This window comes from Phoenix dactylifera, chromosome 5, assembly GCF_009389715.1.
Source record: "Phoenix dactylifera cultivar Barhee BC4 chromosome 5, palm_55x_up_171113_PBpolish2nd_filt_p, whole genome shotgun sequence".
Lineage (NCBI taxonomy): Eukaryota > Viridiplantae > Streptophyta > Magnoliopsida > Arecales > Arecaceae > Phoenix > Phoenix dactylifera.
Window position 1 is genome coordinate 473,513 of NC_052396.1, and position 27,686 is coordinate 501,198.

Here is a 27,686-nt window from a genome sequence, read left to right on the forward strand (position 1 = left end):
AAAGTTCCCAGTTAGATTAAGAATACATAAACAAAGGATATTTTGAGAAGTCATTTTAATACTTAAATCCTTCAATCTCTAGAAAGGACAAAAGTTCACTTCTAACATCAATATGATGGGTAGGCCTTTTTTTTTTTTAAACGCAAGTGGACTTAGTAGAGTGAATAGAGGGAATGAGATAATGGAACATACAACCATGATACTGTAGCCTGACTGTAGCAGGCAATATAGTGGCACTCATCGAATTATGTTAGTGGTGCATAACAACCTTGCAACAGCCCAATGAGATTATTATTTGGTTTAGGATAATGATAAAACTACAGTGGAACTGTCTGCTCATACATAGCTGTCCTTTTATCTTCATATTTTGGTATAATTTGGACAGACTACTACCTTTGACCCTAACTTTTAGAGCTTGCATATGTTTCTAAACAAAATCGTTTGGCTCATGGAACTCCTGCGTAGAGTGCAAAACAAAATGATTCCTCATACTAGGAAGCATTTTGTCAATAATTAACATGAGCTTTTATACTGCATAACTTTAAATGGAATTCATGTTGCAAACCACGAATACTTGTAGTGAACTGTTCTTGCTACCCATATCCTACTTTCTTTTGGGTCGTCTTCTTAGTCTGGTTAAACTTGGTTTATTTCATAGATCTTCAATTTGCAATTGCTGAATTAAGCATTTAATGGAAGTGTTATGAATTTTTCAACTTCTCAAAGAGACTAGGGCCTGATACTCTTTTTGCTCAAGTTTTTGTTCTATAATTTAACACATTGTATGCCTCTGGTCTTCTTAGATAAAATTTCATGTTTTCTTTCCTCCTTTTTCTTCCTTTCTTTTTCTTTCTTTTGGCTTCAGGCATCAATTTATAAATGCCAAGGTCCATCCATACCTAACCTAGTTCTTAATTCTTCATGATGGATTTGTGTTAAATTAGATCTCCATGATATTCACCACCCTTGATAATTTCTTCTTTTCAGGCCAGTCTCTTTGTAATCATAGATTGGAGCTTTGTAATTTTTTAATCAACAAACAAAATGTGCTTGGGAGATCACAATGACACTATGTTATATGTTGATTTTCCAGGTTTTCTGTCAAGCCTTCTTACTCAAGATCAGCCCTTGTTATATTTTTTTTTGAAAGTTCCAACACCTTTGTACTTTAATTTGGGCGTCCATGATTAAGTTTCAGACCTGTAACTCATTCAAATTTATCTGTCATCTTTCTGAGCTTCATTTTTTCCTCATCTATACTCAAATGATCCAACTCATCCATGTCATACTGGAGCTTTCAACTCCAAATCAATCTTCAGCTTTGATACCTAAAGCAGTGCAGAATTGTAAGCTCTCTTATGCAAAGTCTCATGAACTCCCGTGCTATGTGATTCTTTGTTTGACACGAGTTAGAAGGTGACAGTTGTAAATAGTGAAAATAAGCATGCTAAGGACAAGTTGGAGATATAGGATTGGTCCCTGCTGCAGCTCAACTATAGCTGGAACAGTATTCATATCATAACAAAATTAGTTACTCAAGGCAACTGAAATCTTTATGTATATACATATAATGTGTATATAATATATATACACATAATATATATATATATATATATATATATATATATATATATATAATGTATTATAATGATACTTGGAAAGACTTAAGGAGTTTGTAACTCTTCGTTCCTCTTATCATTGTTATGAAGCCTTTGAGGTTGCCCCGTTGCCTGATTCTTCATGTGAGTGTTGGCTTGGACATCTTCTATGAAAAACCTAAAGAAGTCTTGCATCAAGTCCCTCCTTTATTCTCTTGGGGGTTTGTGTGAAATATAGAGATGCTCCTTTCATGTTAATTTGTCTTAATTTATAGGACATAAAATTACCTACCCTAGATTGATTTTAGCATTGCGTCATTCATATCTGTAGATGAACATGACATTATCCTGTGATGAGTACAAAATCTCTATCCTTTAGAAGGGTTTAAAACATGCAATGATCTTTGCATGTGCTTCAGGCTAGTTTGTAAATGTCTTCTAGTTTACTGATAATTCTCATCCACAGTGTTGAAGTACTTAAACTGTTAGCTGATTATATCATTTTATTTATCTAGCTTGCTAATTTATACACATTTTCTGGTGCACCCCTAGGAGGCAATTGCTGTTTTTTTTTTTAAAAAAATTATATATATTTGTTTTATAATTTAACAAATGGAATGATGATTATTTGACCACACTTGTTTGCCCAGGTATTATCTTTGCAATACCAATCAAAGTTTTACTTGATTTCTTTTTAGACCAGTAACTTGTCTTTTATTGACTGTCAAGTTAATTGACCGCATTGCTTGATGGCGACTTCTGATCCCACTGTCTAGGAATTTCTAATTTTGTTTTCGTACAATTAAATATTGTACAAAATGCTTCCGCCCAAAATATCCTCTTGGAGCCAACACTTCTTTGAACTTCCTAGACATGTACTCTCTCCCTGAATCTGTGCATTGGATTTTCACTTGTTAAATTGGGTCATTACCACAGCATGAAATATTTAAAAACTTGCATAAATTTAAATTTTTGATGCAAGAAAAATATTAAAAACCAAGAAATATAATAGAATTTTCCACTTAATGAAGGAATGTTGTCATCCATACATCGCATCACTATGAACCCTCGAGGCAGAATGAGCATGATTAATGCTAGGAAGAAGTTGTAAAATGGTAACTTTAGCAAGAGCACACTCTTCATAATATTTATCCTCGATCTCATTCACGAAAGCACCAAAAGAAAATAATGAATGAAAGTTCCAAGTACGAGGATAGGCTAAAAGACAATGCCAGAACTTCCAGATTTTTATTTCAATAGGATCAAGAAAACATGTAGCAGAAGATGGATTATTGAAGTTTCGGGCGAAGAGCTCCCTTTTCTTATTTGATTTTTTTTAGTGCAATGGCTGCTCACGCTACTTTAATATGAGTGCAGAAAAGATGGCATAAAGGTGGAGGGGCGGCTATAAAGCATATCTAAAGGACCTCTTCGGAATGGTGAGCAGTGAAGAAGGTGATCCAATTTGCAACCATGTTTCTCTCTTTTCTACGGCTTAGTATATTTTTTTTTGTTTTTGCATGGTACATGAGGAGGCAATATCTCGAAGAAGTTAAAACTCGCAAAAACTGCAGGCCAATTGCATTCGCTGCCAAAATGAGCTGCAAGGTAGGTGGGATAGGGGCTGTGGCACCCAGGTTGATATTATCTCTCCCAAGCATGTCCGGCAACCCAATCCGCTGCTCGATTACCCTTGTGGTAGAAATGGGTTGCTTTAAAGAGGTTGATATTATCAGCAGTGGATGTCCTGCATATTTGGATCAAGAACTGGTATTAATCTAGGATATTACAGTGCTAGAATCCCTAAAATGGATCATTGTTTCGTGCAAGCCTGCCCAGGCACACCCATTGGCTTTAAAAAGGTTGAGGCGCAGCCCAACAGCCCTCTCCTACAACAAATCTAGCTGCAGCCATATCATCACAAATGGATCCACCTTTTAAAACAAAACACCAAGGGGAGGGGGTTGGCCACCAGATTGATGTCATGGTAATAGGCGAACTCAAATGAGCACCAGGACTTCCCCAGGATCCTGTATGTGTTAAAAAGGCCCGGTTGAGATGTAAATGGAGATCGGATCGGTAGGAAAGCATGAAGACTGCCTGATTTGGATTGATGCCAACATTCTCGAATAACTTCGGATTCCTTCCTTCCCTGCCTTCCAACTCAGCAAACGTAGACCAACGCCGGCAAAAGAGCTGCCGACATTTATTTATATACTTGTGGGCGTAGGAAGTTTCTAGACTATCCGACCCTGCGAATCCCGCTAGATTTCTCTGAAAACGTAGGAAGAGAGGAGAGAGAAAGAGTCATAGAGGAGAGGAACGAGAGACATAGGAAGAGAAGGATGTATTCCTTTATTCATTCACAAATAGTGCCATAGCCCATCTTCTATAGTTGAAGGTGGCTATGTACCGTTCATGTATGCAACTTATATACAACTCATATATAACTAATCAATACGACTCAGATACAATATATATATAGCTAATATCCTTCCTCAAACTCAAGATGGTAGCGAAGATGCCAACTTGAGTTTGCTAACCAAACCACGATAACATCTCGGTGGATGGACCTTCGTAAAAATGTCAGCAAGCTGATTCGTAGGTACATGTTAGCTCATGTACAACTCATATACAGCTAATCAATACAGCTTATATGTGGCTTATATACAACGAACATTCTCCATCCAGGTTTAGCTGTCCTATTAGTTTGTTGTGTGAATTTATGTACATGGGTTTTTGGCATGGAAGAAGTCTCTCGTTTGAGGGATAAATATCAGCATATTTATTTCAGAAGGCAGATGGAAATCTGAATGGGGTGTTAAACTATGTTATATTCGCATCTTGTTCATCAAGCATAAGGGACAGGATAAAAAGGAAGCCACAGAACATAATTAAGTGGAGTTTGAATTACAGAAAGGAAGCCGTAAGAATCAATTATGGTGGGCCTTTTTATTCCTTTTACTACAAGAATGAGGGAGGTGAGGGACAACAACGTTTTTTAAGCAATTTAAAGGTCAAAAGAGCAAAAGAAATGGTAGATGTGAGATTGTCCTGGAATCTTGTTCCTTCAGGGTGTCCTCTGTTGAAGTGCTTTTCTTGCATCCTTTCCTCATTCAATAAAAACAGGTTCCTTGGCTTTCCTTTTTGTTTCCCCTCTTTTCCTGTAACCATGCTTGTAAAAAGCTAAAATTGATATACTAACCTAGAGGACAAATATTACAAGATGCAACTAATCGAATTTTAGTTCCTTCTTGCTAAGTTCATTGAATTTAATATTGCCCGTTTTAGATTTTTGAAGAGTCCATTACTTTGTCAAATTTTTATTCTTTTTGTAATGAGTGTCTAGAAGAGGGAGAGAGAGAGAGGAAGCCCTGAAAACTGAAAACTTGGAAGTTCTTCAATTGTGCATGGTGATGACATTGTTTCCCCTAAACTATGGTTATAAAAGTTTGATGCCTCCCCTTGTTTTGGTTATTCTCTCTGCAAGTAGTTATGTCAACAGATAGGACGTATTATGTGTGCTGGCGTTCTTATTCTACCCTATCTTGGTAGAATGAAGAAAGGCTGATTCCTTTGGTTTCTAAGAGTTCTTGAGTTGGAGGTTAGGAAAAATTCCTCTTGTTACGTTGTTTGAGTGATATAATAATAATTAGGCAATGCATTAGACAAATTAACTCTCATGCACCGGAGGTTTATATTATAAAAAGGGACAACAAAAAAAAAGAAAGAGAAAAGATACTGATGTTTTACCACCAAAACCAATTGATAAAGAAATCTTCAAAAAATCAAAAGAAAATAATAGTGGATATTCTAACAGAGACATATATCAATAACATAATTGTGATGCTAATAAATAAATTAGATAAGGTTAATTTGTTGGTCAGAACTATGCTACACAAAGAATATCTTCTAACTTTCTATGTTGATTTTGGGGTGTTCTTCAACCATTCATTTTGTGAATAACATAAACTTACAGAAAAGCATTCATTTATCCAAAGTCGCATGTGCATTCTTATGCTTGTGCATATGCAAGAGGGGAAGAATATAAAAACCTGTAACTCAAAGGCATTATATTACTGAATGACATGTATGTTTAAAATCAAATAGGAAGTTGCAGCCTTTGAGACAAAAATAGGGTACCATTGATAGATATATATTACTTTGCATGAAGCTAATGGATGACTGTGACTGTATATGAGAGATGAAAATAAATTTCTGTAAAGAAAGAGCATTAAGGTTCCTTAAAAGACAAACACATAGCTGAGTCAGCGACCATGTTTATCCTTGTTTCCTGTGAGCCCCCACCTCCTAGTTTTCTTAAGGTAAACTTTGATGGTAGTGCTGCGGAGCAGGGCGCGAGGGGAGGTGTTGAATTTGTGATCAGAGACCACCACTCTAGATTTGTAGCGGTAGGTAGGTGCCGGATTTACGACATCTCGGCCAGTGGAGTAGATTGCGGGCGGCATGGGAGTGTGTCGTCTATGCGAGACACTCTAGGTGTCGAGTATATTTACCTAGAGGATGACTCGGCCTTTGTGATCAAAATGATCAGCGGGCGACGTACCGTGGCGGATGGGCTATCTCTGATCCAAGACATACAAAGGATGACCGAGGACTGTGGCGCTTTCAGGACTGCATATGTTTACTAGTTGGTAAACACAGCCACTGACTGGGTGGTCTCCTATGCGACGCATCATTCTGGGAGCTTCCTATGGGTGAATCAGGTAGATGTTCCTGACCCACTTAGATAACTTCTTTTTTTCTGATTTTGTTAGTTGTACTCATATTCGTTTGGTGTGAGGAGCCGGCGTACTAAAAAAAAATAAAAGAAAAAAAAGAAAGAAGAAGACAAACACACACACAGATAGAATTTTGTTATATAGTATAGTATCTTTTTAACTATTTAAATTCAAATATTTTAGGGATGCACCATTGTAGGCATTTTCTAATTTTTTTTAATAAACTTTTAAATTCTTGATCTCCTTAAATACTCGCCAATTTTCCTAACACCATAACATATCCTATATTTGACTCATATGTTTCTATGATCACAAATAGTTCTCCTTTAGTTCTTTCTCTCAAATAGTCTAAATGCAGCACCCATGGCATGCAGGCGCCCATATATGCATGCACATCCGCATACACTATTTTAAAGATAAATTTTACTTTCTAAAATTATAAATTTCTACCTCAACACTTGTTTTTGATATTATATTTTTTTCTCCCAGTGTACAGGATGCTTTAAGAAATGCACATGATTTTGGGATTCTACTGCCATCTCATGAAGTCGCATGATCCATGGCCCAACACTCCGTGCTGCATAGCCTCCAAATAAAGGCGCAAGCAAATACAGGCCCAATAATTGCCTCCTTTTTTTAACAATATGTATTAATTACAAAACAAAAAGTAGCTGAATTTAAAATTCTTTATATATAAGTTTCTTCTACACGTGGCATATTTCTATGACTAGCGAGGCTAGCTTAGATATGGTAGGACCCAAAAAACAAGCACCGGCAAACATGACTTAGGCCTTCGGCTTGGAAGTGTTAACCAAAAAGAAACAGAAAGTTAGGATCCAAAGGGAATTAAGGGGGAGCTGGTGCCCATGCAAATTATTGGAAGGTTGTAGTATGAAAGCAATCAATGCCATCTTTTCCTTTGCGACAATGTGGAGGACACCCTGTGATGATGAAGACAAGGGTGGGAATTTTCTCATCACTCTCCTTTTCTCGTGCCCCTCCTTCAACTTGCTGTCTTGCACTCATGCCTATCACCATCTGAGGCCCATCTCTCACCTCCAGACTCCATCCACTTCTATAAAGCCCCATTGCTACTCATCTCCTTGCATGCGTCTTCCTATGAGATTTGAGCTATGGATGCAGCTTTATCAATCAGTAATGGTGACTACAGTAGTAAACAAAGTACGACAAGCCAAGAGCCTGAATTGATGGACAAAGACGGAGTGCAACCAACGATCCACCCCTCCCTTCAACTTGAATTGAAGCTCCCGTGCTCGACTGAGACTGAGTCAGGTAGGTCTCTGTTTTCATAGACTGAGCTCAACACATAGAAGAGATACTTCTTTCTCTTTATGCATCATGCCTTGTAGTATATGGCTGTCCCAAACTTGATGATATGTTTCTTCTTTTTTTTTTTTGGATTTAAAAAGAAACAGGGAATATTTATCGAGCCACATCTCGATGTGGGCTCGATGTAATGACAGTGAAGCCTTCACCTTCGACTTCTCACAGCATGATAGCAGAAAGAGGTTCTCGGGGATGTCACAATGATGGTGAAGGCGACGGGGGCAGAGGAAGTAAGAAGCTAAGGCTATCAAAAGAGCAGTCTTGTTATCTGGAAGAGTGCTTTGAGGAGCATACCACCCTGAACCCGGTTAGTTAGATCAAGTTATTCATTATCAAAACAGGAGCATCCTATATAATCTGCCTTGGTTGGTGGTTTAATTTGGAGCTTGAACTGGGACTGGAAATTTTCTTGGATTTTCTCCCAAAAAAAAAAAGTAAAGCAAAAAAATCTTGTTTCTAGTATTCATTTTTTCTTTATATTTTTTCCCATAAAACTGACTCAGATTCATGAAGGGCCCGCCATGATCCATGCTGCATCTTAATTACTAGCCCATTAGAGCTGTACACTTCATCATTATGCTGGATGAGCATGGCTGATTTGTGGCAGAAGACCTTTTTATTTCCTTGAACCATCCCTTTGGACTTTCTGCCTAAAAACCAGAATGTCACATATAATACACCAAAATGATCACGTAAGTACACTTTTAATTGTCACCAAGTTAATTCTCATAATAGGCTGCCTGGATTTCATGACTGCAGAAACGAAAGCTTGCAATAGCCAAGAGGCTAAATCTCTTGCCCCGTCAAGTAGAAGTGTGGTTTCAAAACCGAAGAGCCCGGTACCATATAGCTCTTTGTTTCTGTCATGATCGTGATCTAATCATTGTCTCATCATCTATAACTTCTTGATTATTTCATAACTCAAGTTTCTCTACTTGCTGCATCTGATTCAGAACAAAGCTCAAGCAGACTGAAGTGGACTACAAATACTTGAAACAGTGGCGCAAATATCTAACTGAAGAGAACCGAAGGCTCCATAAGGAGATCCAGGAGCTCAAAGCATTCAAATCTCCACTCCAGAATGCTCATCATTACAAACAGCCAACGATGCTAACTATGTGCCCATCATGTCAGCATGCTATTGTTCCTCAAAAAATCCACAGCTTCCATGCCACGACCGATGGAGAGAATTGCCCTAGATTGGCCTGTTAGGGTTTTAAATTGGCTGGGAGAAGGTTTTTCATGACCATTTCCTCTGCTTTACTTGTTATAATGAAGAGCAACTTTTGATCAGAGGCATGTAACAATACTCTTAGAAACATGATAAAGAAATCTTTGATGGTAATGATTTTTTCTACTATTAAGTCTTATCAGTTCTCCATATTTTTTCACATGCTAATACTATATACGCTAATCATTTGCACTCGACAAAATTAAGATCTTTATTTGGCTAACCGTCAAAAACGAGTCAATTACTACCGTTTTGGATTCCATGAAAACCAGCAAACTGGATTAGGCCCGATAGACAATTACAAGTATGTTTACGGCTAAATACGTTATATGCATGCAGTTGTTTCCCGTTGGTGCTTGATATACTACCGTCCATAGTATCTTTGTTGAAACTATATGACTGTGTATGATGTTGTATCTTTTATAAACAATCATGGGTGGAATAAGATTATTTTGAAGCATTATGGACAGTGTAATTCCATCATATCATATGCCAAAGGAACAATGTAATGTCTACAGTAGGACGCAATCAACAAGTTTATATTTATGTCAAATCTGGATCACATTGAGTTGAAGAAAAATATGTACCTGATCTGCACATATTTAGGTCAACTTATGAATGTGACTGGTATAGTTAAAAACTATCGATATTTTAGAACTTTTCATTTTGCTTTCACCTAAGTGTTTGAGCAATGACTCTTGATCTTGGAATCTACATAAAGAATTCACGAAATGAATGGTAATTTCTAAAGCTATTCATTTGGACAGTGGGAGTTAGATCTGTAAATCTTGAAGAGAATGGATAGGCTTGTAACATTGAACTGAACATAGTCAATAAATTTGAAAAAGTAAATATTGCTCTGGTCCGATGCTCAAATGCTCAATAAAAATATACATTATTCATTAGTTATAACAAGAAACAGCCAAAATTATATTAATGAATGTCCCGTGAGCATCTGTAAAAATGTTTCTCAATATTGAAGTCCAGCATGTGTCTGATGAGGTAGTTAACAAATTCTAGATCAGAGTAAAAATGAGACACAATAATGGACTGAAGGTGATTTGCTACTTCCGAATCAAAGCAAACAAAAAAGACATGAAGAGATCTATCTAGTCCTTCCTGAATGCAATTGTTAGTCCTGAAGACAATCGTGCAACATATATTGCATTAAGCATAAAACTCCATCGTCGATGGGAATAGAGAAAAATGAAATGGCAGGTATTGATTTTACAAATCACAACCTAAACCCAGCATTAATCGTTAAAATCATGAAGTGTGCCATCTTTCATCGAATCGATATTGCCAGCCATCGTATATCAAATTTGTAGCTGACTCCAACTTACCGAACAGGAAAAATTTGAGGAAAAGAGATCCAATTATCTTTCTTTTTTTTTTGTTTCCTGAAAAGAGGAGGATCAAGTCCAGCTTTACCAAATGCAACATTGAGACAATGAAACGAGGACAACAGATTACTATTCTATTAATCTAGCACTTTGAGAAAAAGCATAGAATTTTATCAGGGCAACACAGCTTAGAAGAGCAGCAAGAGCTCCATACAAAAACCCATTCACCATCAATATTAATCTTTGTCACTAGAAACAGTCAGGCAATAAAAGGAGAAATTAAAAAATAAAAGGAAATACGAGGGTGTAGAAACCTTGGTTTCACAGCCAAAACCCAACTCATATAACATCCAAAAATGCAATAGCAGAAAGCAAAATGGAAGCAAAAATGACAATTATTTATTCATCTTGAGCTCATGTATCCTTCTGTTTCTCTCAATTGCAAAACCATCAGCACATCATCCATCATCATCATCATCATCATCTATCATCATCATCATCATCATCCATCAGATACGGTTGTCATTCAGCTCGGTAAGAGCTGCCCTTCTGCCTTCCACCTAACCAACGAAATAAGAGGCATATCATCATTCTAAACTAACAAAATCTTAAAACAAATTACTCAAACTAAACGATTACTTAAAAAGTTTAAGCTGCTTTGTAACAAATCCTTTTACCTTATTGCCGAGATTGGTGGCCTTCTCCCTTACTAATGCCTTGAGCTTTCTCAGACTCAAACTAGTATAGTAGGACGGGCTCGGCTTCTCTGCTTTGGATTTCACCTCCGCTTCTCGACAGCCGACTTCCACCATGGTCAACCCGCCACTGGGTACATTCTTGTTATCGTCACCGCCTCCACTCTCCGTCGTATAAATATCAACCGGCACCCGCTCCTCCGCCGCCCTCTTCTTCTCGCGCCCCTCGATCTCCGGAATGGTCTCATTGCTGTCGGTCTTGTAGCTCCCGTGATCTCCGGCGCCGAGGTCGGAGTCTGTGAGGTCTCCTCCGGCCGGATCTCCAAGCTCGGCCACTGTCCTGGCCGGAGATTGTCCGATGAGATCTCCGACCTGAGCAGAGGTCTCGATATCTGGAGATTCTATGCCGGAGTCCGCTGGGTCTCCGATCAGATCACCGACCTGAGCTGAGGTCTTCGCTGGAGATCCGACGGCAGAGTCCGCAGGATGTCCTGTCTGATCTCCACCCACGGCCAAGGTCTTAGCTGGAGATCTGGTTGCGTCTGAGGAGGGAGATTGATGGAGAGGAGAGGAAGTTGCGATCAGTTTACCGGCGTTGGATTCCCCGACGCCCTCCGGGATCTCGACACCGTCATCGGAATCATCGGTTTTGGGGGCCAGAATCTCATTGGGGAATTCGGCTGGGGCGTCTCCATTCTCTATATTAGCTTGTAGATCAGTAGAGGTTTCGGTCTCAGGTGCCTGATCCACCGGCAGTTCGTCGCCAAAAACCTTGGTTTCCTCCAAACTGTTCCCGGTTGGTGAGAGATCTAGGCTCGCTTCTTCTTCTTTGTTCTGGATGAGATCGTCCGGGATCTGATCGCTGGTCGCCTCGATCTTGATGTGGAGTTCGACCGTCAGATTCTCTTCAATGAGTGGTGAGTCTCCAGCAGCTCGGGTTTCCAGCAGTTGGTGGCCAGAGTCTTCGATGTTCGCCGGGGTTTCGTCGGAGAGGGAAGGATCTGGGAGAGCGAAACCCAGATCTTCACCGCCTCCGCGTTCTTCTTCGGACCCCCCATCTGTCACCGTCGGAATTACCTTCTGCTCTTGATTTGTCTCTGGGGTAGGTTCCGAGAATACCAGCCCTCTGATCGGTGATTCTTCTGGTCCAGATAGGACATGATATTCTTGCTTGCCGCTCTCCTCCTCCGGTAACTCCTCTGATATCTGTTGTCCGTCGGCTTCATTACCCAGATTCTTCCCCATTGGAGTACAAGTCTCGATTTCTTGAGCCATTTCATCGTCATCCTTATCCGTGCTCAAGTTATGGACTCCATCGTTCCCACCCTTCTTTGGCCCTGCATCTCTGGAATCAGAAATGGCTCCGTTCTGGACCTCAGGCTTCATCTCCTCGTCCATTAGGATTTCATCAGATTTCATGTCAGAAATTTGCAAAGGATCATTCTTCTGATCGATGGGATCTTCGGTAGTGATATCTGTGTGGAATCCATCAATCATCAAGAAAAAGAAACAGAGGGGAAAAAAAAGAAGAAGGGAAGAACGAAAAAACTTATAGTCTCACCTTTTTCGTCTTGTTCTTCATCTTGGGCCAAAGCTACCATCTTGACAATATCAGAAATGGTTCCGTTCTGGACCTCAGGCTTCATCTCCTCGTCCATTAGAATTTCATCAGATTTCATGTCAGAAATTTGCGAAGGATCATTCTTCTGATCGATGGGATCTTCGGTAGGGATATCTGTGTGGAATCCATCAATCATCAAGAAAAAGAAACAGAGGGGGAAAAAAAGAAGAAGGGAAGAACCAAAAAACTTATAGTCTCACCTTTTTCGTCTTGTTCTTCATCTTGGGCCAAAGATACCATCTTGACAATACCTTTTGCCCTTGTGGCCCTCCTTCCAACATTTGCCGTAGCATCCACGGCAGTCTCTTCTATCTGTTTCCTTGTAGATTGCCTTGTTCTGCGAGTAGTTCTTAGACCCACAGTTTCCTCTTGCTTTTCTTCTCCTGCCATGGGGGTTTGGGCTCCCCTTCGGGCTGATGCTCTCAGGCTATATCGGATGGCTGGGGTATTGGGTACTTCAAGAGGATCTTGGGGTCCTTCTGTTTCCTTGCTTGCCTTTCTCCTAGTGTTCCGGGCAGCTGCTGGAGTCTTGGGAATCTCTTTCGACCCATCTTCTTGCTTTTGCTGCTCTTCTTGAGGCGGCTTTTCTTCTTTCTTGATGGCTCTTCTTCGTGTGCTCGGTGCTGCCTGCGGCTTCTGACCGGTGCAAACGTCTGGGCTCTTGGGGGCCTCTTCTGGCCCCTGTTTCTTTTCTTCCTCATCTTCAGAAACTAGTTTCATGATCTCAGAAGCTTTAATGGCCACACGACGAGCCCGAGGCAGGGGACTCCCCTGTTGCTCTCTGGGTTCCTCTGGAACGGGTGCTCTCCGAGCCGAGGTTCTCCGGGATGTACGAGGTGGGTTTGGGGACCTCACTTCTGCTTTCCCAGGGGATTGGAACTGCGATGCTTCTTTGATTTCTTCAATACCTTCAACCTGATTTAGAGTTGGAGGTTTGAAATCAGAAGAGAAATGAAAAAATGGGGTAAAAACGGAAAAAAAAGAGAGAGGGAGAGAAACAAGGAGGAGATGATGCTTACGGCTTGGAGAGCTTGGAGGGCATCGGCCATGGCGACATTGGTCATGTTGGCTGGAATCCGGTTCTTCTTGCAGAGCGTCTGCAAATCTCTCCTTGATAGGCTGTGGAAATCCATGTCTCGGATCGTATAAGGGAAGCTTACCTTCAAGGTGATTGGGGGAGTAATGAAAAGAGCCGCAGGGCGGTGGATGAATGATTGATTGATAGAGGCTTGAGGAGAGGCGGAAGGAGGGGCTCAGATATATAAAGGTAAGGACGGCTGCATTCAAAAATATTACCGTTGCCAGAGGCTATCTAAAATTTTTAAAAATATGACCGTTGGTTCATTGGCGAAGCCGCACCAGGGAGCGGATTCGCCGCATCCATTCAAAAACCCAAAAAAAACCCTTCCACTCGCGTTAGCCGTCCGTCCGATTGAATATGGACGGCTATCTGGTGCTCACCTCACACCTAACAGCCTTTCCCGTTCTTCGGTCAAGCTAGAATTAAGAATTGCTTATTCGGACAGCAGTCGTCAGGGAGTTTGATTGATAAATATTCGCCCATGCTCAATGGGAGCGTATTGTTTTAAAAAAAAGGACTATTTTAATCAATTTATAAGGCCAATGATAATATTTCCTTATATATTGGCATTCATTCGCGGCAAGAAAAAGATATTCTTATTTATTATGGTAACGTAATTCACTTATTTTTATTAATATTTTTATATTTAGAGAATTTTTCAGATATGTCAACTAATGACCTCTGCTGCTTAACAAAGGCAAGGAAGTTGAATCCAGATCTCTCCTCACCACAATTGACACTACGACACTACCAAGTTCAAAAAAAAAAAGAAGAAAGAAAGCTCTTAGTTTTCGAAGTTTCATGTTACTGCCAAGGAGCAACTACGAAGATTTTACATCAGTTGCTTAATTTTCCATTACCAAGGCATTTGTCAGAGCGAGCGTCTCCAGTATCAGCCAAGCACAGCTCCTGCAGGAGCCATTCAGACGGAAAAGGAAAAATTACGAGGACATGAAGTGGCTCAACTGCGAAATTTGGGAATCACAAATGACTCACGATCTTTATCTTTTTGAGCAATTGCTGGTCAATCAAACTACAGCGATGATTGGGTAAAGAAAAAGATCAAATACAACAACTGCTTGGAGCACCAAGGTCATATCAATACAAATTGAGACAAATTATTACAGTATCCTTTTCACTTCTTTTTCCCAGCTCCAGTTGATGAAGAAAGGCAGATGTTGAGCATTAGCCAAGATTTAGATATGATGCATCGGGACAACCTCTAACCCTCTAAACTTCAAGCTCCTGTACATCACCTGGTGAACTGGCACCAGGAAGTTTTCACGGTTGGCTATGCCATGAAAGCACTCCCATGGCACTGCCTTCAAACCGCTTATGCATAGAGTTAATATACTCAGCTCCAATTCGGATCAGAAAATTCAATCAGCACATCCTGTGGAAGCTCTTGCAACTGATTTTGGTGCTTGATCTCATGATGGTAGTGCGGACATAAATCTTCAGGGCTTAGAGTGTAGTGCATGGAATTAGACAGCAGACTGCATTCACGTTCACAGTCATGAGATGTTTCCGGTCCTCCGAACAACTCTGTTCTTCTTAACTCTCCATAAGACAGGTATGATGATTATGAACAAAATTATCCTGTCTGACTCCATCACCAGAGAAGAGAAAGCAACACAAGTTACACACTACACAATTCAAATATTACCCAACAATATGCAACAAAAACAACAAATCATCAGGGTTTATGCATTGACTACTCTATGAACAAAAAGAATTAGACTAGTCCATACCATGCGCACTCCATATCTTACATATTGTGAACCTGAAAATACTTTTCCGGCTTCTAAGAAGAAAAAAATCAAAACCCCAACAAATTATAACAAGCTTTACAACTGGGAAGACATTGAATCTCCCTTGACAGCAAGGTGTCAGATAAAAAGGTTGATCGCCCGCATAGCTCGAGAGCTACTGGTTTTGTTACCTTTTTTTTTTTTTTTTTTGGGTACAACGGCACCCTACCCTGGTGTAGGTGCAGCCAGCAGAGTTAAGAGATACAAAATGGCATAATTGTAAAGGGCTAGTCCCCTGATGCATCTAGATGATCTCTCCGGAATGTTGCGCTGCGTAGAAGGCGACCCAGTCGGTTGCCCTGTTCACCTCCCTATACACGTGTACACTGGTTTTGTCACCTTGGAGGAGCTTCTGATACCTGATTGCTCAAAGCTGGATTGAGATGGATGGATGGGAGGGTTCCATTGTCCTGGGAGGGCAGAGCTCTCCATTTTGGTTCTATATCTGATGGTTCCACCACATGGACTGCTCCATCACTCATTCCCAATGCTATTTGATTGGCTTCAGATGGATGGGCAGCAATTGCCGAAGGATAGACTGTCATGGTGCTGCAAAATGATTGGGTAAAAAACTCCATATCAGCCCCATGTTAGAGAACAAAATCAGTATATAGAAAGATAAACGGGCAAATATACATTTATGTTAGATGAAAACCATGAGAATTATCTCAAAAATTAGATAGTAGAAAAGTTTTGCAAATACATAATTTAATATTTTTTTAAAGATAATAGCTGAACTTCTGCTTCTATAGTTGGAAAGTATCTAGTAATTTAATTATTCATTCACTGAAAGTAGCTCATTTTCTTTGCCTTCATATAATGCTGGAGATTCATGCGACGAAATTGCTGGAATACCTGGGAACTGAAGGGGATGTATAGGCAGAAGGTGCAATGCGGCATCGGAGCCTCAGGCTGTCTGCATCAAAAACTCCAACTGCACCATCACGGAATCCAGCATATACCAACAGGCCATCACAGGAGTATATCGCACATGAAATGGGTGCGGCAAGGGCATCTCTAGGATACCACTGCATTACAGGAAATGAAGTCATGGAAAAATAAGAGCAATTGAATATAAGTCAAACCTACAATCAGAGATGAGGAATGCAAATAAAAGTAAAAAACAAATTTAACAAGACAATGCATGTCAAAGTCAGACCTATCTCCTGCTTCCACCGATCAAAATACACTGGCATCATAAGAACATCCACTTTTATAACAAACCAAGATCCACTTCACCAAAATCTCAAAGCATTTATGTTGCAGATAATGCTATAAAAGATGATACATAATGGATCTACTGCTAAAAACTTAACGGAATGCACAGCATTCCAGAAGTCAGAAATCCTGTGAACTAATATCACCTATGGTCATAAATGATAACCAATATATTCTTCAGGATAACTCCAAGGTCCCAACTTCCCAAATATTTGCAGGTGCAAGCCTAAAAACAGAAGTGTGGTTTGGATTTAATCAGGACCAAACCAATCACTGTTCTGCTGAATTCTTTCCTTCATCTGCTCTGAAGATTATACTGGAATGCTAGAGCAGATGGTAAAAGGAAATCCTTCTTAAGAATAGTGACGCACCATAAGGTACTTGTGAATTAACCACAGTATCTGAGATCTACGAAGTTTCCCTGCTACAGGCATGGACAAACTAGTAACAGACATAAAACATACTAGTAGCCCACAAAAGCATTTCTATAAGGATATATCTTGGTCATTAAACTTCTGCAATTGTAGGAGTATAAGGGATTTTATCTTCTTTTTTTTGCCAACTGGAAAACTACAACTGTGATAACTAGAGGTAAGAACTAACCGAGCGAAGGCATTCAAGTTTGCTGTCATAGACTGAAAGTTCGCTTTCGTGCACAACTAAGAGATGTGCCTGATCATTGTGGAACTGAACCCTGGTTTCCCCAGCTAATGGAGCTGCATGACTAGCTGGTGCTCGAATGAATCTTGATTTCTTCTTCTCCCATCCATCAATGTTCCATACACAAAGCTGCATTTTAATTTACATCAATGTATTAAAGTCCATGGTAAACAAAGAATGCAACAAAAAAAAATACAAGGGAAAAGGAATGTGGTGCTAATTTTTCATATGTTGCAACTCTCTCTCTCTCCATGTCTGGTTGAAGGGTTGGAGCAACTGTTTATTCACTGAGAAAAGCAAATTTACCTTATTTCTAACCTAAAGAGTTTAACTTTTTTTGCTTCCAACAGCCAAGTGCAAGTGGAATCAAGAAGTAAATCTATGTTTAAATATCAATAGATGGTTAAATTGCAAACCACAGTTCAAATATGTGATATATACTGATCCACAAAGTACTATACCGTTAATTATCCATATACCTGTGCATCAGCTCCTGAAGATACCAGGACATTTAATGACTGGGAAAATGCAAGGCTTGTAATTTTTTTTTGGTGACCCTTGAGTTCAGTTTTGACCTACAAGCGTAAAATAATGGAAATGAATACTGAGTGGACAGAATATAGTTTCAGAAAAAATAGCAAAATTAAAGCTTAATAGTAAACATTTTTAATGGAAATCAAACCCTCAACCAAACCTAAAGGCATTTAAATATAGAGGATATTAATGGTTAAGAAATTTAAGCCCATGCACCAAGGAGCAATATAAGTTTTCTGTAGAGTTGGAAAGAGTTAAAAGGAGAGTAGGAGAGATCTTCTTCCTCCTATATCTTGGTTGACAAAAGATCCATGACCTCAAGGCCAATATCCTTCCAGAGAACAATAATTACGTGCTTATGATATAATCTTTTACGTATCTCCTAGCATATCTAAACTGGTATGTACATAAGAAAGGCAATGATTATGATGATGAGATTACAACAGCTAAAAAATTACTAATAAACATGACGAGCTTGTAAACATTAAAAGTAATATAACACTAATGGGGCTTTTTTGTGTGTGTGTGAAAGTGGAAACAGCTGTTCTTGCCACTACTTGGAAAATATAAACTAGTCAGAGCTCTTTAGTGTAGTGCAACTGGCAGAATGAAATAATTCATTAGAAATTAAATATGAGGATTAATTTGCAATTCTCAACCAGAAAATAAAAAATTAGAACCATGCCATCACCTCGTCAATCCTGACATTATATATTTGAATGCTAGAATCTTCCATTCCTATTGCAATAATATTATTATCCTGAGGATGAAATGCCAGGAAAGTGGCTGCAGGAGGTGGTGATGTGAAGGTTGTCATAACCTGTGAAACATGTTTATAGTATTAACTCCATAGCATTATTAAAACAAATTACATGATGTTTTATAACATATTACATAGCATTAGCAGGAAGAAATGACTTCCAGAATATACACATGGAAGATGGGGTTAAGAAGTTTTGTACCTTAAATGTCATCATGTTGAACAATGAAACCTTTCCACCAGATGCAGACATAACATATGAGTCGTTCTTTGACAGAGCAATACAAGCAGTTGATTCTTCAGCTGGGTTGCTATCATTTATTTCATTGGTCATAACAATACCATTTGCTGGTTGCCACATCTGAGGTGCAACAGATGCAGTGGACTGGCAACATACTAGAGGTTAAATTTATATAAAACAAATGTATAGACTCGATCCTAACTGACATATATATAACCAAAGTTTGCTGCCTCGATACCGAACCCGTACCAATACCATCCTATTATAGTGTTAGTACATTCGGTATAGGGGCTGGTTCGGCGTACCGACACTCGGTATGCCTTCTGTACCACAAACTGGTTCGGTATCAATACAGTATGGTACGGTCTACGGTCGGTATACATTAGTATCTACTGGTACAACCAACCTTGCATATACCATATGCTAACCTTGCCGCTGGGATTTCTTTCGCCACGTTGCCATTTCCACAGCTTATGAATGGCATTGGAAGCAAGAGCCAACACAGCCAGGCCAGAGTTTGCATACAAGAGCCGCACAACCTGCAATGAGTGCAATAGCTAGAATGCTGAACCAGTAAAAATAGCCACAATTTTCAATGATGCATAAAAGATTTGAAGGGGCTGATTGAGTTTCAGTGAAACGGTTTCAGCTAGCACTAGGTAATAAAACTAGGTATTCTAAAGTAGCATTGATAACAGCAAGGTTTTGTTTTAGTGAAAGAACATCAAAGGATGGTATTTTACGATTCAGAGATGCACCACGAGATGGACTAGGGATTCAAGGTGTGAAATAGAAGTTCTAGCTCATTAATATAATTAGCAAGGCTTGCAAAAAATGTTAATGTTTTGACTTACAAAGCCACATGACTTACCAGCCTAAACAAAACAAAAGTAGGAGTCTGCTTTCCTAAACTAGCTTTAGATTCTAACACTTGAATTGTACTCCTCTAAACGTGCTGCTCTGGCTAACACAACTCAAAACTCCTAAATTATACTTTGCATCATTCAAGTTGTAGGACCATAAATCAAGTCTAAGAACCCATACTCATACAAGGAGGAGAAAGAATTCAGCCTGAATATCTGAAAGAGAATTCGAATATGAAGAAAGAGTATTTACATGATAATAAAGCTAAAAAAATGTCATGCCTTAAAGAATCAAAACCAACAGAAGTTGGCACCTGTAAAAAATCAAGATGTAATTTTGAGAAACAGATCATTCTTAAAATTATTAGTAATCAATAAATATAAATTTTGCTCCCTCGGATATATTGATTAATATGCCAAACCAAGAAACATAATTGAAATAAACTCTGTATATCTACTATATACCTTGCTTGTTGTTGACATGGAGTCTGGCAACCGCAAAGCTTTGAGCTGACTAGAATCGACAATGTCAGCCAGTTTCCAGATCTTGAATTTGTCAGCATTATCCAAGATTTTTGGTTTGTCTGCTGTTCTAGTAGCATCCATAGTAGTCTGCAATATTGATCCAGATTTTAATATTAGAAATGCACACTTGATAGGAATTGCATATCATGGCAGCACACCATTACTAACCAAGGCACTCATTGACGCTGCAGGTGAAATTCTATCTGGGCGCTCAAGGGTAGCCACTAGAGAGCCAGAAACATTTGAAACAGAACCCATCGTGTTAACAATTTGAGGCTGCACAAGGAAACATTTTCTTATATGAGAACAAGGATCATGCACACATACTTTTTAAAAATATATTGACTGTTGTGTTTGCTGCAATGATTGAACCCAGCTCCAATGCCCATCCATGAATCAAGTGAAAAACTATTTCCATTATGGTAATTTCATGCACTAATCACTTTGGATATAATATTAAAATAAAAGCATAACAACCATTAAGAAATAACTTATCAAAAAACCGATGTCCCAATTTGCATGTGCTCAATGTTCTAACATTTATCTTAACCATTAAATTGTGTTTTTTTAAAATTAATCAGAATAGATTCAGTCTCCATATATGAATCTCAGAAGGACAACAATTTGGATTCTCAATAAGTTCACATGTACAAATACATGATAATTAAGAACCAGTCCAATAAGTAATCTTATGTATTCTAGTACATAATACAAGGACATAAATTTGCTTCGATGATCCTAATATGGAGACTCAAAAAAGCCAATTCTTCTCCTATAGATAGGACTCAACCTGGAAATAATTTTCTCCATCAGCATCAATTAAAGATTTTATGTTACACAACCAAGGCAAACTATTCTCAATGTGCATAATTCTTATTACATAGCTTGGCACTGATACGTGAATTTATGCAGGCTTGGGACGAATCTGGAAAATCGACATATTGCAATTATTAGCATGGCAAGATATGAGTTCTCTATGAAATTTATCAGGATATGTAAAATTTTACTTTAGTGTTAATCTGCTGAGAAGTGGCTCGAGAGCCCTTGTATGTCCTGCTCTCTAGCATTCTTATCAAACGTTGTCCATCACTGTTTGCTAAGATCTTAATTCCATTATCACTTGTCGTGACTGCAAGCAAAGAGCCTTCTTTGCTGAATCTCAATCGAGGACTTGCCTGCAATAAAGGGTCACGCAAATTTGTCAATATTTATTTCCTTATTAGACAAGGAATAAAAATAAGTTTACCGATGGATATTATTGTACTAACAGGCAATCCACCATCAGCATCTGCAGTTGTTAGGATGTTTGTATTATCCATATCCCAAAACTTAATCATAAATTCATCTCCAGCAGCTAAGAAGCGGTTCCTAGCTGTGTCAAACTGGATGACACCTAATGAGCGTTTCCTAAAGCCAGAGTACATTCTCTTAATTGCTCCTTCGGTCTCATTCCATTCAACTAAATGTGAATCACCTTCTTTACCAGTTCCACAAGAAAATAGCCTGCAATTTGGAACAAAGATGTGAATAATGAATGATTAGGTCACAACAAAATCATAAAGTGTTGATTGCAATAAATGTCATCGAATTCATCTTGAAAAAGTCAACCGAAACAAAAGTTAACTATTATACATTGTCTGAAACAACTGCATTTGTAACATTGTGATGGCCTCTAAAACATTGTAATTGGTACTCTATACAATAATATCAACATAACCAACTTCAAAATAAAGTATTCGTCATTAAAATGTCAACATTCATCAATAAATAAAAGAAAATAAAGACCCACTCCTCATTCTTATAAGTATCAAGGGTATCTTAGGCGTATCCGTGAAGCATCCCAAATTGTTTGTTCAAATTTTGAAAAACAGGGCACTCAAAATAAGTATTGCACACATATCCTAGAAGTATCCAACAAGCATGCATATCAGATACGGCACGCAATTTGAAGTATCCATGCCAACTAGGTAAATGCTACTCTTAATAGTTTCAGGCATCCTCTCTACATCATAAACGTACAGAGCAATCATTATAAATTCACGTATATAATTTTTGTTATCATTTATAACATTTTGACAATCAATACTCACAAAGTCATTATTTAACAGAAACCATGCATAGAATTTAGTGTTATTATATTAACATTTCAGATATGTTTATTACCCTCTTATTTAAATAAAAAACAGCAGTATTTAATTTTAAAAATGATACAGCACCAGATGTCATATGCTGCTATAACAGCTCACAAAGTCTTAATAACCCAGCTATGAAATATTTCAAAAAATTGTGTTGGAAGTTTCAGGCCAGACAAAAGTCTTAGGGTAACAGCATCTGCAATGGTTTCAGCAGAACTACCATATTATGATCAAACTATTCTATTAGATCCATGCGTATATGCATGAATTGTGGTCATTGTGCACTAAACATAACAATGAAACTAGACATACTAGCAGACAGTCATGCCTTAAACTTCTACACGATAGTGACGCTATTTTCACCTTGATCCATCTGCACTATACACCATTGTGGTACACCAGTGTCCAGGAGCATCATAATCAACTCTAGATCCCAAACAATCATATAACCATGCTTTGATTTTACCATCAGTAGCAGTGGAGAATATGAACTGCAAGAAATACTAAGTGAGAGAGATTGCAAATATGGTGATAGAAGGATAAAAGATGACTCTCCTGAAAAATTTCAGAGATGAGTCATCAACACCATCAGAGAAAATGTTGATTGAAGCATGTGAACATGCGCTCACTCGCTCAATAAATAAACGAAAATGAGGGCCAAACCAGTAGAAATCAACTTCATGAGGTGACAAATACCTCAATAGACTCTTTATAGTGAGGGCAGACAGAATACACAGGAGCCTCATGACCCTCAAATATATATTGTCGTTGTCCTGTTGTAGCATCCCAAACCTGTCAGTCATGCAATGAACACTGTGAACATCATCTTGACCTTTTCATTATCTTTCCAAAAACCAGCATAGGGCTTCATTGATTAACCTTAATTGTCTTGTCATCGCCACATGTGATTATTGACAAACTTTTGTTGGGATGAGAAAAGGCAATATCATTGACACCACCAATATGAGCCTCAATCTATGTATCCAGAAAAAAGTCACAAGTTAGAAGCAAATATAGAGCTGCTAGGACAAACTGCTAACTGACCTCCAATTTTTGCCGCAACTCTCCATTGGAAATAAAAGCATAGGTCTGCACAATATGCTTTGAAAATGCAATGCCTACAAGAAATCACATAGCAGATCTTGAGTATGACTGTGAGTAAAACAAAACTTGTCAAGTTGAAAAGACTCCCTATTCTATGACAGAAAGGCATCCATATTGAAATGGAAAGTGCATTAGCAAACAAGAATCTTGCTTTTGGCTATACCAAGAACAGATCCATCAGGACTCCATAAGCATCGATTGACAGAAATCATTGCATCTTTCACCAATGCTGCCTGAATATAAAATTATTAGAAAGGAATATTTAAGAAATAGCACAAGTTACCCAAACGAACCTCCTCAACAAATAGAGCATTTTAAGTCGAGCAAACACAATGGCTATCCATGCTCAGTCAAAGAAACAATACCTGTAAGGCCATCGAACAAGATTTTACATCCCAAACCTTGAATGTTTTATGTCCTATCCTTTCTCGAGATCCAACTTCCCATATTGCAATATCACCAACATTTGTTCCAACTGCAAACCACAATTCAGTCACATATCAGTATACAGAATGTAATTCAAAAAAAATAAATGATTGCTAACATGACAATGTAGTTGTCGGATCAAAGTATCCACCAAGAAGAATTGTTTGTTGTTGCGGATGGAAGTCCAAGCTCATGACACTGGAACCCTGATTGAGGACCCGCACAACAGTTTTGGGGAGATCATCGGGAGTATAAATGTTGGGAGGATGACTTGCACTAGAGAATGACACCTAAAAAAATCTTTCTGGTTATATTTTCAAAGATAAATGGAAGCATCATACCCAGAGAACACCAAATTACAGTGTGCAGTATATTTATAGAATTTGACATTGTTATTCTCAACCTCATCTGAATGGCCAGTGCGCATTTTCTTCATCAAGTTCTCAGAGTCAGCGGTTTGATAGTCCATACTAGGAATACTTGTAGGAGTCCTTGGGTGCTTAAAAAATGCTGCTGCAAAACATATAGCCACATTTTCTGAGAACTCAAATGATAAATATGAGATATTCTCTGCTTATGATAATTCTAGAGTTTAAGAGATTCACTTGTGGTTGGAGATTGCACAAGACCTGGGGGACCTTGAGCCACAGCAGCGTGTGGCATCAATTGGTTAGCGCTCGACATCCATCCTGCAATGGCACTTGCAGATGGAGGTACAACTGGTTGGAATGGCTGCATGGTAAGCAGGAATGGCATTAGTTAGCAGCCCGGAATTGGTGGAACCGCTTTACCAGATAAGAGATAAAACAATTTGCTTACACTATGAGAACCAATAGGAGGAAATGCCCCTGGTTTTGGAATAGGTCCTACAAGGGGGCCGTTGGTGGGTGGAGGAGCACACGCTCCATTAGTAGGAGGAGCACATGAGTGATCAGTAAAAAGTGTTTTGATATCCGGATTGGGTCGTGGGTTCTTGCAAAGCTGATGCTGCCAGTTCAAACTACAAGCAAAAGCACAAATAAGTAGGATATCAAGGAAAGTGAAACATAAGGGCAAGCAATGGGATAAATGAAATGCAAAACGAAATCCTACTTCCACTATCATCTAGTATGTCCAAATACTGTAAATTTATAGACTTGCATGGAATTTAATTCCATTACTGTTTATGCATCTACAGAGATCATTATACACATAAATCAAATATGTGGAAGGAAACATAAAGCACATCATATTGTCTCATATGTCATGTATCATAAAACTTGAAGAATTCAACACAATCATTTTAAGAACAAGAAAGGGTCTCAAGTTGACAAAGGAATATCGATTTGGAAATAGATCTATAAATACAGCAGGGCTCGGTATCTAAAAATGCATCACATTCCTTTTCACTAAAAATAGATTTCCTTGAAATGTAATGTCAAAGAGAGGAGATACCTCTGGTTGATCAATGTCCGTAGTCTTGAAGCCTTGAAAGGTGGAAACATAAGCTTGTCACGGAACAACGGATTAGCTTCAATGAGCTTCTTAAGCTCTATAAGCATAATATTGCGAGCAGACTTTGTGTCACCATACTTCGAGAGCTGCTCATTCTGCCTGCACAAGCACAATTAAAGTAGTCGTATTGGTGCCAAGAAATGCAAGTCATCATGGAAAATAGAAACAAAACCCAACAACAATTACCTGAAATTCTCCAGGGTAAGCAATTGTGTGATCTCCTTGAACAGTTCTACATTGAAAGATGCAAAGGATTTGAGATCCTTCACAAGTATCTCAGCAGCTTTTGCTCTGTCATGCCTGAAATTAACACAATAACCAATTCAAAATGTTCTAGTTCTTACCAATAATTTAGGCGGTAAAGTATCAAACACATTGGTCATACCTGTCAAGAGCTTCAAGATACTTCTGCTTCCCTATCTCAAAAAAGATTTTCATGGAATACCGGTTGTCATCAACCTTTGTGAACCCACACAGATACCGTTCAACTTCATCCCACTCCCCTGCAAGAACTTGATCCTCCAAGTGTTTCATATTAAAGAAGAAGCCAGATTCTTGTTCCAACCTAAAATTCCAAGGAAACGTACCACGTAAGTATGCAGAGCAGGGACAAAATAACTTTTTTCTTGAAATAGCTGAAGAAAATAAGGCAACTTACTTATGAACCGTCTCCCTGAACTTCTCCTCGTCCAAGAACTGCAGTATAAGGAAAACCAATTCCCTACTCAAGGAAGACATACTTCCCGGAATCCCTAAACGCTCCAGTACAAAGATTTGATTTTTAAACAGGAAACAACAACAGGACAAGCAAAAGCCTAACCAAGCTTTCCTTTATCATCTCCAGCGACTGTCCCTTTCCTCCCAAAACCCTTTCAGACCAGCCTCAAAACCCTTTCAGAGATAAAATTTAGACCTCAGTCATCGGAACCCTTAAACAAACAGCTGAAACAGAAAAAAGACAAACTTCCAAGACCGATAAAAATCACAACTTTTCCTTCTTGAAACCCCCTTAGCCCACAGAATCTCACGACTTTCAAAGATTTGAGCTGAGATCAAGAGAAACTTGAAATTAGAAAACAAACAACCACCACCGGCTCCGCTTCACGTCTTCTCACAAAGACCTCATCCTCCAACAATATCTGACAAGCAAACAACCCATCTCATCAGAACCCCACAAAAACCCTTCTTTCCACCAACCAAACGCAGCCGTGCCAAACATCTACCAAAGAAACAGCAAGAGAAACAAAGAAAACCCACCGTCCAGCTTTAAATCAAGAGAAAGACCTCGTTTCTTCGTCCATTCCAGATCTAAAGCAAGAAGAAGCTCGTTTCTCGCAGGAATCGAGAGGAGACCTCGATCTGGGACCACGCCTGCCGAAGAAACCAAGTAGAGAAATATCAGGGAGAAACCGGATTCGAAGCTGAGAGATAGAGACTCTCCTCGCGATTTCTAGGGTTTCGAAAAGCCCTCCGCCTCTCTCTCCACTCTCCTTTTTATCTCTTATGGCGCCGTGTTGGATTCTCTGAGCTCTCCCTTTCTTTGTCGCCTTTTATAGCCCCATTCTTGGATTCGCCCTCTCCATCTCGTTCTCTCTCCTCGCTTTTATAGCAAAAGAGGAATCTGGCTGTACGTTCTCTTTCCCGCTTTCCTCACTTCCCAACATACCCCTCGAGTTAGGTTCACCTCGGTATCTCCAACTGTCCCATGACCTCTCACTTTAACAATTTTACCCTATATTCTCGAAATATATTTATTTGAAAATACCATTCTGCCCACGGGATTGATAATTAAACAGTACAATTAAAACTATAAAAAATAAATTGGTTAATGGTCTATCATCGTCGTGAAACCATTTTAGTATCCAAATCTATTCAAATACAAAAAAAAAAATTTGAGCATCCAACTAATATCTGTCTTTATATCCATATCCATCAAAAAAAATGAAAATAATATTCGTATCCGAATATCTAATTTTATTTATAATTCTATTTAATTTTATATGATACTTATAAACTTCTAAGAAAAATAAATAAATGCATTAACATTCTATTAACTTAATTTATCATTTACATAGTAATATTTTTGTTTTTGTTTAACTATCCAATTTATATCCGTATTTATGTCCATATTCTTAGTATCTAATTATATATGCATCCATTTAAAATAAATATGGATACGAATTTTTGCATTCGACTAATATCTATATTTGTACCTGTATTTGTCAAACAAAACAAATATGGATATAGGTATGCTAGA

The 27,686-nt window shown here is 38.7% G+C and overlaps 3 protein-coding genes across 8 annotated transcripts; 1 reads left to right on the top strand and 2 right to left on the bottom strand.

Annotated features, from left to right (window-relative positions):
- Nucleotides 1–7,381: 7,381 nt before the first annotated feature.
- LOC103713032 (homeobox-leucine zipper protein HAT4-like) lies at nt 7,382–9,032 on the top strand. 2 transcript variants are annotated; one of them, XM_026806917.2, is made up of 4 exons: nt 7,382–7,633; nt 7,777–7,994; nt 8,447–8,526; nt 8,641–9,032. In XM_026806917.2, the coding sequence occupies exons 1-4, from the start codon at nt 7,474–7,476 to the stop codon at nt 8,897–8,899; spliced, it is 717 nt and encodes a 238-aa protein (XP_026662718.2). In that variant the 5' UTR covers nt 7,382–7,473; the 3' UTR covers nt 8,900–9,032. The 2 variants fall into 2 exon arrangements, with proteins under 2 accessions (XP_026662718.2, XP_008798014.2); XM_008799792.4 differs by having other exon boundaries at nt 7,393–7,633; nt 7,771–7,994.
- A 1,417-nt stretch (nt 9,033–10,449) lies between these two features.
- On the bottom strand, nt 10,450–14,220 carry LOC103713031 (DNA ligase 1-like). 2 transcript variants are annotated; one of them, XM_039126361.1, is made up of 5 exons: nt 13,597–14,212; nt 12,778–13,492; nt 12,518–12,691; nt 10,939–12,431; nt 10,450–10,821 (listed from the first exon to the last, which is right to left on the bottom strand). In XM_039126361.1, the coding sequence occupies exons 1-5, from the start codon at nt 13,708–13,710 to the stop codon at nt 10,771–10,773; spliced, it is 2,547 nt and encodes an 848-aa protein (XP_038982289.1). In that variant the 5' UTR covers nt 13,711–14,212; the 3' UTR covers nt 10,450–10,770. The 2 variants fall into 2 exon arrangements, with proteins under 2 accessions (XP_038982289.1, XP_008798013.2); XM_008799791.4 differs by lacking the exon at nt 12,518–12,691 and having other exon boundaries at nt 13,597–14,220.
- Nucleotides 14,221–15,333: 1,113 nt separating this feature from the next.
- LOC103713030 (protein TOPLESS-RELATED PROTEIN 2-like) lies at nt 15,334–26,982 on the bottom strand. Of its 4 annotated transcripts, XM_008799789.4 has the most exons (26): nt 26,687–26,982; nt 26,088–26,568; nt 25,815–25,994; nt 25,616–25,729; nt 25,370–25,528; nt 24,755–24,935; nt 24,541–24,667; nt 24,339–24,448; nt 24,087–24,225; nt 23,875–23,984; nt 23,673–23,742; nt 23,450–23,523; nt 23,285–23,380; nt 23,102–23,197; nt 22,769–22,896; nt 21,539–21,773; nt 21,278–21,445; nt 20,439–20,546; nt 20,211–20,357; nt 19,311–19,421; nt 18,844–19,026; nt 18,573–18,701; nt 17,827–17,922; nt 17,291–17,476; nt 16,325–16,497; nt 15,334–16,018 (listed from the first exon to the last, which is right to left on the bottom strand). In XM_008799789.4, exons 2-26 carry the CDS (start codon nt 26,165–26,167, stop codon nt 15,805–15,807), a joined length of 3,414 nt encoding a protein of 1,137 aa, XP_008798011.2. In that variant the 5' UTR covers nt 26,168–26,568; nt 26,687–26,982; the 3' UTR covers nt 15,334–15,804. The 4 variants fall into 4 exon arrangements, with proteins under 4 accessions (XP_008798011.2, XP_026662719.2, XP_008798012.2 ...); XM_026806918.2 differs by having other exon boundaries at nt 24,339–24,445; nt 24,565–24,667; nt 26,088–26,982; XM_008799790.4 differs by having other exon boundaries at nt 24,565–24,667; nt 26,088–26,982.
- Between the last annotated feature and the right edge of the window lie 704 nt (nt 26,983–27,686).